Genomic DNA, 12,629 nt, shown 5'->3' on the forward strand with positions numbered 1-12,629 from the left:
CCAACGCGGCACAACTGTTTGACCAGTCGTCGCGATCGTCGCCCGGAGATTGGCTGGCATAGAACTCCCATAGGTCTAGAAAATGCTGAACTTGAAGAAATAAACGGTTAGGCGTGAAATATAGTACCTTGGGTCTACAAACCCAGATTTCTTGAGTGCATGTATGATCCCCGTCGGTATCATCCATTTTCTCTCTTCCAACGCACGGCCTCAGAGATCATTTTCCAAATCTTGAGATCTTGAGGGAAATTAAACGTGAATTCCTTCTTTGTGTGGCTAAGTCGAGACCGGGTAAGTTAGTCTACCGTTTACCGTTTACCCCTGAGCATCGCGACTTCGTGTTCCTCTTTTTTTTTCTTTCTCTCTTCTCCCAACGTCTTTCCTCCCTTTTGCTTATCTCTGGGGACTCTCCGGTTTTTGCTCTAGCTAGACCCATCGGATTCTAGACTAGGGATCCTTGACCTATCCCGAGCCTGTTCCCGGGGCTGCAGGACATCGCGGACGCGTCTAGAAGTTTTATCTATCTGCTTGGTTCAATTCCGTGTCGGTCTGCATCTTCACACAATTGAAACGTCTGCTAATTTTCTGGTCTGCGCAGAAGCAAAGAAGAAAAAAAAAAAAGGCGGAACCCACGTCTCCCCCACGTTTATTGACACACCGAAGTCGACCCCCTCACCATGTCGTTCCTCTCGCGAGTCTTCCGAAGCAAGGACTCCAATGCAACAAAGAAACATTCAAAGCCCACCGCCGCCGTAGATTTGGGTCCTGCAAAGCCCAAATGGACCGATGCGTGGCTACGGACAGATGTCGCGCCAGAGGAGGTGCAAGACCTCGTACGAGGTTGCGTGCATGAACTAAAGGCCCGAGGTAGGTGGATTTATATCCTGGCCGGCTGGAATGCTAGCTGCCACACGTATCCCTTCGGATTGCTGATCATTTGTTGCAGCCCTCAACACCCCGTTCCTCCTCCTACCATTCCGTCCCAGCTCCGATCCGAGTGCCGCTCGCACGTTCATTCGCAATTACTTCAACCAGTCATTTGAGAAGGGCTCGCCTGTTCGCGGTGATGATTTGGCGCAGGAGCTCCGGCTCACGGAGCCGATGGTGAGGATGATAAGCTAGGGAAGATTAACATGAACAATCACTGACACTGGAGATAGGTTCTGTGCAGTGTGGTGAAATGGTGTTGGAGCAGACTCCCCGGTGGAGTTGTCACTTGGGAGGCATATGAACTGTTCAAGGTTGGCGAACAAGGTGAGTGCGACTGGAATGCGGGGAGGAACTGGGCTGATGTGATCAGATTCGGATATGGCCCGCGATGCTTTCTCGACTTTCATCCCTATCAGTGTTGACTCTGATGCTCGCACTAAGATCATCTTCGACTTCTTCGACCTTTTGGCTGCCATTGCCGCTCATGGAAAGTCCAATGGCTTGGGAGGTCGCAAGCTTTCTCGATACGCTGGATGGTGGGCGTTTGAGCATGTCGACACAGGCAATGGATTCGAGGCTGCCTACAAGAACTGGGCTGCGTATGGACTCCTCCAGAAGTCTCTAGACGATGTGCTAATATGTTTTTCTATAGTGCTGCCGATGCTACGAGTCACTTGTTCTTTGCTTACCTCCGTTCGCTCTCCCCCGACGTGCCTCGCGGCGTGACCGGCATCTCATCGCTTCCCATCTCTCTCCAATCCCTCGTCGAAGCTACCGAATACCCTCCAGAGACACCTTCCTTGTTGCAGGTTACAACCACAAAGGTGGTGATGATTGTTGAGAATGTTTCGCCAACGCCATTCTCTCTGTTGCGACGCGCAAAGAACTTTGAATACCGCGATGATGACTGGCACCTACAGGAATTTGCAAACTATGAAGACCCTATCCGCGCTTTGACCGACGAATGTCTCCGTGTCCTGAAGTGTATCTCGTCTGCAAACGAATCTAGCGTCTCCAGCTCAAAACAGTCGACCAGCTTGCGGGATGCATCTTGGTCTCGTTTTGAGGATATTGGATTTGGTGGATCGATTGAGTCTGACGGAGACGAGGAAGAGACCAAGGAGAACCGCGCACCCGCTACTGCCAAGAGTGCAGCTACCTCAATGAACACCGTTCCCAAGTCTGGAGGAGGTGATCTTGGCCGTCCTACCACTCCTTCATGGGCAGACTTTATGTCCTCTGGATTTGCGGACGAGAATGGCAACCTTAAGAACAACGTAGGCCCTCTGCTCTTACCTCCTGATAAGGTGCTGCCTCCACTTGCGGCCGTTCGCGGCCAGAGCTCCCAGTCCCACAAGCGCAGCTTGGAGATCGAGCCCGATCTTGAGCCCGCTGAATTGGCTAGTATCAATACCTTGGACCTAGACGACTCTTTCTGGTGGGTGTGGATCAGCAGTCTATCAGGCGATGAGCCCTCAGCCCGCAAGGCAGTATTCGGCCGATGTGCCCTTCTCGAGACCGTTATTCGCGACACCAAATGGTTGATTCTAGAGGAACAGGTGAAGGGTGCTGCCCCTGAGCCCGAGGCTGGTGCGCAAATTGTCGAAAAGAAGCGATTCTTCAGCTTCGGAAGCCGCAAGGGAAAGCTCAACCGCCGCAAGTCATCCGCCAAGAAGATTTCTCCTCTTGAGGACTCTTACAAGCGATCCAACAACCAAGCCCCCCAGAGCAAGACCAGTATTGGTCCTGATCAGCACAAGCGCATTCAGGCAGCCGCGGCTGCTCTGCAAAAGAAGCACCGCGAGCAAGAAGCAGAGGCGAACCAGAACCCTGGCAACGCAGTTAACAACCGTTATTCGACTAAGACTAACTCGGTTATGACACTCCAGCCGGGCATCGTGAACGAGGCTTCCCAGGCCATGAAGTGGACCAGCAACTATGATAAGGGTGCCTTTAGAGCGGCATACTTGAGTAACACCCACGCTGGTACCGGCGCTCAGGACGAATTTGAGCCTCCCACTGAGCCGTCTACCCCTGAAGTTCCTGCTGAGAAGCCTAGCACTCCTGCTCCTGCTCCTGCAGAGAGTCCTATCAATGATGCTCCAGCACCACCCCCCAAAGACACAACGGCACCCGTTGCCACACCCCTTCCTCCATCCCCTGAGCCAGCCAAAAAAACCGTCAAGGTCACCAGCCCCGAGGAGGAAAAGGCCGATGCCAAGCCTGCTATTGTTGAAAAGCCCATTGAATCCAAGGAGTCGTCGGATGATTCAAGCAAGAAATTGACGAAGAAGAAGACGGGCAACTCTGGCTTCAAGAGCATGTTCAGTGCTAAGAAGAAGGCCGAACAGCCTCCTATGAAGGACACTGGCGCCACTTCAGCCGTAGCAGCAGCCCGTGCAGCCCTCGAAGCCAAGACTAAGGCGGCCCAGGAAACCCCTGTGGTGAAGAAGAAGCCTCTTCCCAAGGAAGCTGCCGTCGTGATTGAGCCTGTGGCCACCGAGACCAAGCCGTCAACTCTCCAGCGTGCCGAAGAACCCAAGGCAGAGTCTGTGGTTGAGCCCCCGACTCCCACCCGACCCTCCATTTCCCAGGAAGGGAACGGTGCGCCGCCAAAGACTAGACGTGCTGTTGAATATGATGCACTGTCCCGCGTTGGCACTCACGAACGCGCTGCCGCCGATCAGGAGTTCTCCAAGTTCGACCAGGGCCCTCTTCTTGATCAGCCTGCTTTTGTTCCGGAGTCACCCGTGTCACCTATGAGTGCCACTCCAGCAGAAGCGAAGGCTGAGCTTCCTCAAGCCCCGTCCAACGGCCATGCCACCAGACCCGAAACTAGTACCTCGTCTGAAGCCGCCCACCCCGAACAGGACCGATGGAGGTCTATCCGTGAGGCTGCCGCCCAGCGGGCTGCCGCTGCACAGGAAGAGCAGGAGCAGGAGCAACAGACCGAAACTACGACCCGGACTAGCCAGTCAGAGCGTACCGACGAGGGAGATACTAGCGGCGAAGAAAGTAAGTTTCACAATTTCTTGTCAATAAAATCTCATGACTAACGACTTTATTTAGCTATCGAATCTCGTGTCGCCCGTATCAAGGCCCGGGTGGCTGAGTTGACTGGAGGCGGCCTGGAGGCCGAGCAGCAGCGCTCTTAGACGCTACTCGTGCCAGTCCATGTCATCTCAATCACTGCAATCCCCCTGACAAGACAGCCCCGTCTTATTACCCACTTTTCGTTCATTTATACCCTTCTCCCAATCAGACCGACCACCTTGGTCGTCTTTGCATTTCGACTCTAGTCTGCTAAACGACCGCAAGATCCATTCACAGCAATGGCAAGACTAACGAATCTCGCGAAACGATTAACGGACACTACTCGGTTGTGACAATTATCTTTCTACTCCTTTCTTCTCTTCAAATCCCCTCCAACCCTGAACTGGTTAGATACCCCCTTTTTCGCCCTACCTTGGCTCTTGGTCCTTGAACTTGATTTTGATATCGATTGATTTCTCCTCCCAATCTACCAACTTTGAATATTCTTGTTTGGTTATTACTGTCTGTCACTTTGCTCTATTCCCCTTTTGCTTTTTGTTCATGCTTCCATATTACTATGGGGTTCATGTTGCTAGTTTGCTACCAATATGAATCATTTCTGTTCTGTCTTTGATCTATTGGTTTAATTTCTTTTCTTCTTTTTTTCGGATTGAAATCGGGCAGATAAAAACCACTCTCAACTGCGATTTTGCCCTACTTGGAAGGGCAGAATCCAAAACCTGAATAATAATAATAATAGGACGATTCATCAACAGCTCACATTTGGCATTACTCCATAACCCAGCCCAAGATGAGGCGACTAGCTCAGACTACCAAGTCAAAGCCCTAAAGCCCTCAAAATTTCCTCCCCGACCTTCCCAGCCGAAGCAGGATTTTGACCTGTAATCAACACACTACCTGTTCCAGCAGCTTTCCCAACAACCACCTTCTCCCCCCAAGGCTCAGCAGCCTTGACATACTTCCCGCCAGAGATCTTCTCAAGCTCAGTCTCCAACATGAACGGCATAACAGACGACAACGCCACCGCATCCTCCTCATCATTTGAAAATCCCGTAACCGTAACACCGGAAATGAGACGCTCGCCCGAAGGTGCCGTTGCGTTGAGCAGGACGCAGGGTGCATGACAGACTGCCGCAACGGGTTTATTTGCGGCGGCGAATGCTTGGATCAACGAGAGAGAGGTTTTGGAGGTTGTTAGGTCGAACATTGCTGCATAAATTTTTGTCAGTCTTGTACTTTTTTTTTTTTTTTTTTTTTTTGGAAGACTATTTTATGGCGTGGATCCGGGGAAACATACGTCCATGTCCACCAACATAGAAAATAGCATCGAACTCGCCAACGCGCGGAATCATATCCTCCAGCTTGTGCGTGTTCTCCCAGAGAGATTTTTGTTCTTTGAGGAATTTCTGCGATAGCTCGTCTGATTCGAACATCTTCACCGAGGCTGGGTCTAGGGGTGCCTCGCCGCCTTTTGGTGAGGCGATTGTTAGGGAGACTTTGTTTTTGAGGACTTCGTGGGGATGGGCGAATTCAGGCTGATATAGTGTGTTAGTCAATTTTTTTTCTCTGTGGAATAAATGTTGGACGGTATTGCATTGCATACCAAGAACCATCCGGTTGGGTTACCAGTGGCGTCGATCTTGCCATGGGAGGTGAGGACGATGAGGACTTTGGGAGTCATTTTGGTAGACTTTATGGGGATATAAAATCAAATTGAAGTTGAAGTAGGTAAATATGTATTCGTTTGAAGAAGAATAAGTTGATTAGGCCATAACTAGGAGCTTTATATGTTCTACATTGCTCCGTTTGCGGGTGTCCGGGGGGGAGCTGCATCATACATCACTATATCGTCAACACCCCCACCACGCACTAAGACAGTTGTGAATCATGTAGATTTGAGCCAATTGGATCATCTGTGGTGGAAACACTATCCCTTTGGAGAGTACAGGATTATCAAGAAACAAACATAGTCCTCCCGAAGGTCCCCCTATCTAGTGGATTGATCAACGTATCTAGCCTGAATAATACATTCAATGGCGCGTAAGCTCTCCATTTCTCTCAAACAATTCCTGCACACGCCCTGGCATTGAACATACTAGGTTTTCTAGCATATCAACGGGCAAAGCATCCCATCCTTCCTCGAGAAGAGCTATACGATCATCAGGTTCCCTAGGACCAGCAAGACCGCATCGCTCTGACACATAGCCATTTAGCCAGGTCCATAGGGCGTTCTGCGGGTTTAGGTCCAACGATCTTGGTGGATAAGAAGGGTTAACGACATCTAAACCATGCGATACATCTGTCATTGGAGGATTGCACCAAAGAGAGGGGGACCCGTCTTGGACAATAGATGCATCAATTTGATAATTGTCCCATAGATCAGCCTTGAATTGCAAAATATTCGGCAAAATATGCTCAGCATAAGCTCAGCCGTGAGAATCCCCCAGCTATCATCCCAGACAACAAGAGGACCTTTTTTACCGCCGGCAAAGCATGCCCAGACCCTAATTCCTTCCGGCCGAGGTGATTGTCCCATGAGCGCAGTTTCGTGGAATTCTTCGTCGGGGATCCGTAAGATATTAGGCATACGACGTCCTGTGGTTCGGAACAGAGCATCATCGCTAAAGATGACACCTTCTCCAGTCATCAACTGACCAGTTCTGACGGACCCGAGCCCACGCGAGACGTTTCAAAGGGTAGGTATAAACGGGCCGAACTTTGCAATGACGTCATCCTATGCCTACGAATGTCTCCAAGACCTTGGGAATTGAATGTTTGCAATTGTTCAGTCATTAATGATTAAATTGGTAATGTATATCATCGGTGTATGTGCAGATGTCAAGTGGAAAAACTTGGCAAAACAAAAAAGTCTTTGGGAAACAGATCATGTCAAAAAGGTCAGAAGCTCAATGCACTGTACATATACGTAAAAGTATACAAGTTGGGAAAGACTCGTATGCGAATGTATCGGGTATCGAGCAAAAATCAGTGGCTATCGTCGCAACGGATCGTAATTTTGGAGAATGTGGGAAGGTGTTGGCGTATATCACAGTATGTACCGCAATCGTCGAGTGGCCTCGGCAGCCACCAGTGCGCTGATCGCGCCGATGAAGAGGCAGATGGCGATGGCGTTGGGTCGATCTTTGTCCAAGTTCATCCACTTCGTATCAGAGGTGTTGTCTGTTGCGGGCCCGGGCCCAGGTTCTAGAATGCTGAAAACGATCCAACTGATCATTGTACCGACGAATTGGGGGAGAGTCGTGTACACATTGAGAACGCCTAGGTAAATGCCGGCCAGTTCGCCTGTTGACGGGGTGTTGGATGATGGGTCTTCCTCATCGGTGTCACTGTCGAAAGAGTCGTGGTGATTAAGTCTGAGCACGTCCAGCTCTGTGTCAGCAGAAGGGTTTGCGCGTAGACTGGCGGATGTGATCATCGTAACGTCGGAATTTGAGCTTGGCATTGCGGCTGAAGCACCCATTGTTAATCTGTTGATTTCCACGCCCATAAAGGCGAAAGGAGCCCAGCTAATAATTGCCCACGGGATACCACACACCGCTACCAGGAAGGTTGCGAATGCTCGGGAATGGGCCAGAGGAGCGAAGATCATCGTTCCAGCAAACATGATCTGCGAGATTAGCCAGGCTGTTTGAAGGTCGGGTCGGAATGCAGTCACGGCTTTGAGGGCAGCTGCAATGCCAGGTGGAGGTCGTGGAGTGAAACGTGTTCGCTTGGAGTCTGGCGGTTGGATACAAAATGGCAGGAGAACGGAGCTCAAGAAGGTAATGGATGAAAAGACGGTCAATGATAGACTGCCTACACGGCCGACCTCACCGAGCATATCGGTCGCCTTGGCCATGTCGTCTTTGGGGACACCATAGCGGAAATAGGTCTCGCCAACCCAGGTCGAGCTGTAGAAGAGGAAGGGGAACCAGCCTAAACAAAGTTAGACATGTAATTCTCACGTAGCATAGATTTTCTCATACCAATCCACGCCCAGAATTGTGCCCAGCAGATCGCTTGGATACGAGGCGGCAGTTCGAAAGTCGTCTTGAACAACTGTGAAAGCACTTGGAAAGCACCGGCCTTTCCATCATCGTCCCTACAATACCAGATTAGTCGAGAACATTCGATAGTTGTAAATAAACAAACCTTGCTGAAATCAGAACACGCTCCTTGACCGAATAAGAAGTGACAGCGACAGCGCCCACCAATAACAAGGCGGCGATGACGGTCATTTGCTTAAACTGTGTATCTCCAAGAAGACTGCCAAAGATACTGACAGTATCAATGGAGCCGACCACATAGGCACAGAGTTGGCCAATGGCGCACATTCTGCCGGCTAATATAACTGTCAGCGTTTTAGACTGAGACATATGGGGAAAGACCATACCCCATGCGGATCCAGCTTGCTGTAATGGAATCGGTAGCGTATCCACAATCAAACTACGACAACACGCCTGAACTATACAGCTGTCAGCAAGGCATACTTCGATAGATGTAGTTTTCCACTTACCAACATTGATGGAGAAATCCACCGCATAGATACTGATGATCGCCAAGGCAATTGTGCCATTTTTCGCCTGAGTAAATGAATGTTAGCATCCAAAACACAATACATCTACTGGAGATGAGGAGAAAATGCACGCACCTTTTCAGGATCTCTAACAAACAACCCAATGATTTCCGCCGTCCATCCCAAGATGAATAGACAAAGAGCCACGACAAAAGATCCAAAGACCATAAATGGTCTCCGACGACCCCATTTCGACCGCGATCGATCCGCAATGACACCAATAAGAGGCTGAATAATCAACCCAGATAGAGGGCCAGCAATCCAAACCAAAGAAGTCTTAGACTTGGTCAAACCAAGCTGTAGAAGGTAGGGCGTACAATCTAAACCAGGAAACGAGTTAGGACCCATCCACAATCCAACACTTAATCGAAAGTAGGGAAGCTCTTACAGGTCATCTCAGTACCCCATGTAAACCTAAGCCAAACATCCAAGAGTCAGCAAAACCACTCCCAAATTGCAACCCATATCTGAATCAATTGTCCCCAAGTCTCAAGTATTCACAGAGCGCAACAACCCTCACCACCCTCCCTAGACAAAAACAAAAGAGGAACGAGAAATACGCACTGCAACCCAACCAAGCTAAACGTCAACAAGGCCATCCGAGTCGCCTCAGACCGTCCCTTGATGGAGGGCGTACCCGCCCACCTCGCAGTCTGCGGCATTCTGCTTATCCACGGACTGGCATGCGCTTATAATTCTTCACCTCTACCAAAGGAAGCAAAAGTACGTATGCGGATTCGGATGCGGGCGAATGAGGATGTCGCCGGTAGTATCCCCCAGTAACTAGTTATGCGCGCGATTCAGAATTGACAGAGTATGATCCGGGTGTTCCGTGGCGTAGGATATGGTGTGGCGTTTCGGTTTGGCGTCCGGGGTGTGTCGCGTGAGGATGGGGCTTGTTCGTGGGGGGGCTGAAATGGCGACAATTGGCGCGGGCCAGCTGGGATTTGGGCTGGGGGGCGGTTATAGGGAGTGTATATGGGTAATATCGTTAGGTATGAGACTGTATTGGTGTGTAGGTGATCGGAGAGGAGCAGAATTGAAGCTGTCACAGCTGAGAAGAGAAAGAAGGAGAGAAAATCGGCAGGGCCTGAGCGGGCCCTTATCGAATTATTATTAATTAATCTTAACCCCACGGGCACTTGCCGATCTGTTTCAGGGTCTTGATGCTTCCTATTTGGATTGGAGTATTAGTTTCACCTCGAGTGTCTAGATTGTGTCTGTCTGTTTGCAGAGTACATGCACATGTCAATGCTCACTTCATTGGCTGGCTTCGGGGGACGAGATCGGATGACATAATCCGGTCCCTGAGTGCCAAATATAGAAACACGCGGGATGAACGTGGGACTAAAGGGGTGGCCTACACTTCCCAACGGTTGAAGTACAAAAAGACAGTATATTATAAAGCGTACATTCTTTCATTGCGTGCGTCGCATCCAATATCAATTGGATCTGTTAACCTAATTTAAGTATCACAGTATGAAGCGACACCTGTCAAGGCCAGTCGACCCAACAGGCGAAAAAAAGAGATTTTAATTTCTTCATGTCCCAGATCCGCTTCCCATAATCGTCGTAAACAGCTCATACCCTGATGGCCTACAGCCGGTTGGGGGCAGAGTTCGTCACAGGCCACTGGTAGCCAGCGGCGTCGCTGAACTTGTATCCGTACGAGGCAGTGAAGTCATCGAGAACGGCAGGGCCACGGGAGCCTATATATCAATTAGTGATGGATCAGGATAGATCAAGGGGGATATGCGTACCGTAGGGGTATTCCATGGGGATGATCTCCTTGTTGTCATCGAGGTAGTGGAGAAGGGGGCTGAACATGCGCCAGCTGGCATCCAACTCGTCATCACGGACGAAGTTGGAGTGGTCGCCCTTGAAGGCGTCCAGGATCAGAGACTCATAGGCCTCGGGAATCTTGAGATCGGAGAAGCGGCGGCGGTAGGTCAAGTCCAGCTCAGTAACCACCGTCTGCATGGACAGACCGGGGAGCTTGGAGTTCATCTTGATGTAGACGGACTCGTTGGGCTGGACGCGGATGACAAGCTCGTTGCGGGGAATGTCCTTGAAGATGCCGGAGGTGACATCCTTGAACTGAATACGGACCTCAGTCTTCTGCTCGTTCAGGGCTGCGGAGTGTTAGCTGCTATTCAACAGGTCCAGAGAATTTGATTCTTACCCTTTCCGGCCTTGAGGATGAAGGGAACGCCGTCCCAACGCTCGTTCTTGATGTATGCGACCAGCGCGCAGAAGGTGGGGCAGCGCGAGTCCTTGGGGACAGTGTCGTCCTCGAGGTAACCAGGCTTGCTGCCGTCAAGGGAGCGGCCGTACTGGCCAATGATGACGTTCTTGGGCTCGATGGCATCCATAGCGCGAAGGACGCGGACCTTCTCGTCACGGATGTCCTCGGAAGAGAAGGAGATGGGGCGCTCCATAGCGAGCAATGTGAGAACCTGCAGAAGATCTAGAAGCTGTTAGCATGGCTCTATTATTGTCAATGTCGCTTGGAACGTACGGTTCTGCATAACATCACGGATGATGCCGAACTCGTCGAAGTAACCGCCACGGCCCTCGGTGCCGAAGGGCTCCTTGAATGTGATCTGTAATCGAGGTTAGAAGTCGAACTGAAGCCGAACATATCTATCCAACCAACATACCTGAACGTTGTCGATGTGGTGGCGGTTCCATGTAGCGTTGAAGAACTCGTTGCCGAATCGCAGAATCAAGATGTTCTTAACCATCTCCTTACCGAGGTAGTGGTCGATACGGAAAATCTCCTCCTCCTTCCAGTTGGGTTCCAGGGCCTTCTGGAGATCGCGCGAGCTCTGAAGGTCCTTACCGAAGGGCTTCTCGACCTGTAGAACAATCTTATCAGTAAATGACCCAACCGTCAGCGTCCGGGTGACAAACAATAATACGGGCGAGACCGCTCTTGGGGTAGCAGTTGCGCTTGAGTTGATCAGAAACAGTAATAAAGACACTAGGAGGCAGAGCCATGTAGAAGACACGGTTGGACTCCTTTCCTTGGCGACCCTTCTCAATCTCCTCGAGATGCTTGTTCAGGTTGATGAAAGAGTCATCCTGATCATATTGGCCGGAAACGTAGGTGCAGAGCTTGCAGAATTGGTCTAATTGCTCCTCGATTTCCTTGGTGGGAACCTTGATGTAAGAGCGAACGCGCTTGAGGTATTCATCGTGCTCCATCTTCGTCCGGGCGTATCCGACGACCTTAATGTCCTTGGGGAGGAATTTGTTGCGGAACTATTTTAAAGAGTTAGTGGATCAAAACTTATTTCGATTCAAAAAAATAGGACATACAAGACCGAAGAGTGCAGGGAACTGTAACATGGTTAGCCAATGCTCGTCATAGCCTCGATGGAGGGGTACCAACAGTCTTCTTCTTCGCCAGATCACCGGAGGCACCTAGTACCACAATAATAGTATCATCTTTGAGTTCGATGGTGCTGAATGCGATATCCATTGTTAGTGGGTGTTGTGTAGAATTGACCGAGGAAGAATTTGCGGTGGACGGCGGCAATGGAGGGACTCGGCAGGGAGCTCTCGGGGTAATTTTTGCTTGCAAAAGTGCCCAGCGAAAGCAGCGAAGCAGTTCAGGATGAATCTCAAGTGCCTCAACAGTGCAATGGGAAAGGTTGAGGTTGAGATGAGGTATCCGGTGGGCTTCCGCCGGAGGGAGGGGGGAGGGGAGGTGATGTCAGAGACAGAAGGGGGAACAAACTCACCCAGCACTCTGGCGATCATCGGATTTGGCGACCATGCCAGACATATTGAAATCGCTATAGGAATGAGAAATTGATGGGAGAGATGAAATGGGAAGAGAAGAGGAAGGAGCCGGAGTACTTTTTCTACGGTCTCTCACAGCTTCGCTGGTGGGGCTTGAGGGGGTATTTTATGTGTTTTATGACTTCAGGGTAATTACTGCCATTTTTCTTGATGACGATAATCTATGACTGATCCTTTGCCTTTTTTTCTCCCCTAGGGTCGTTTTTGAAGTATTTAGTCTCGGCACTGCTCCTGGCCTAACCTTCTCAACCCAAATGCCGGT

General features: G+C 50.4%; 4 protein-coding genes across 4 annotated transcripts; 1 reads left to right on the plus strand and 3 right to left on the minus strand.

Moving 5' to 3' along the window:
• Positions 1 to 677: 677 nt before the first annotated feature.
• On the plus strand, positions 678 to 4,085 carry N7511_004493 (DUF1708 domain-containing protein; the record flags this gene model as incomplete). The annotated part of the gene is made up of 6 exons (XM_057126918.1): positions 678 to 867; positions 947 to 1,104; positions 1,161 to 1,254; positions 1,301 to 1,529; positions 1,583 to 3,945; positions 4,000 to 4,085. 6 exons carry the CDS (start codon positions 678 to 680, stop codon positions 4,083 to 4,085), a joined length of 3,120 nt encoding a protein of 1,039 aa, XP_056985808.1.
• Positions 4,086 to 4,801: 716 nt separating this feature from the next.
• On the minus strand, positions 4,802 to 5,665 carry N7511_004494 (ThiJ/PfpI family protein; the record flags this gene model as incomplete). Its single annotated transcript, XM_057126919.1, has 3 exons — positions 4,802 to 5,193; positions 5,282 to 5,519; positions 5,588 to 5,665. 3 exons carry the CDS (start codon positions 5,663 to 5,665, stop codon positions 4,802 to 4,804), a joined length of 708 nt encoding a protein of 235 aa, XP_056985809.1.
• Positions 5,666 to 7,030: 1,365 nt separating this feature from the next.
• Positions 7,031 to 9,222, minus strand: N7511_004495 (putative sucrose transporter; the record flags this gene model as incomplete). The annotated part of the gene is made up of 7 exons (XM_057126920.1): positions 7,031 to 7,920; positions 7,971 to 8,086; positions 8,137 to 8,326; positions 8,378 to 8,449; positions 8,501 to 8,567; positions 8,636 to 8,857; positions 9,121 to 9,222. 7 exons carry the CDS (start codon positions 9,220 to 9,222, stop codon positions 7,031 to 7,033), a joined length of 1,659 nt encoding a protein of 552 aa, XP_056985810.1.
• Positions 9,223 to 10,156: 934 nt separating this feature from the next.
• Positions 10,157 to 12,044, minus strand: N7511_004496 (glucose-6-phosphate dehydrogenase; the record flags this gene model as incomplete). Its single annotated transcript, XM_057126921.1, has 8 exons — positions 10,157 to 10,269; positions 10,321 to 10,692; positions 10,743 to 11,027; positions 11,079 to 11,163; positions 11,221 to 11,418; positions 11,474 to 11,824; positions 11,882 to 11,902; positions 11,955 to 12,044. The coding sequence occupies 8 exons, from the start codon at positions 12,042 to 12,044 to the stop codon at positions 10,157 to 10,159; spliced, it is 1,515 nt and encodes a 504-aa protein (XP_056985811.1).
• Between the last annotated feature and the right edge of the window lie 585 nt (positions 12,045 to 12,629).

The sequence above is a fragment of the Penicillium nucicola genome, assembly GCF_028828085.1.
Source record: "Penicillium nucicola strain IBT 29836 chromosome Unknown utg000003l, whole genome shotgun sequence".
In the NCBI taxonomy this organism is placed as follows: Eukaryota; Fungi; Ascomycota; class Eurotiomycetes; order Eurotiales; family Aspergillaceae; genus Penicillium; species Penicillium nucicola.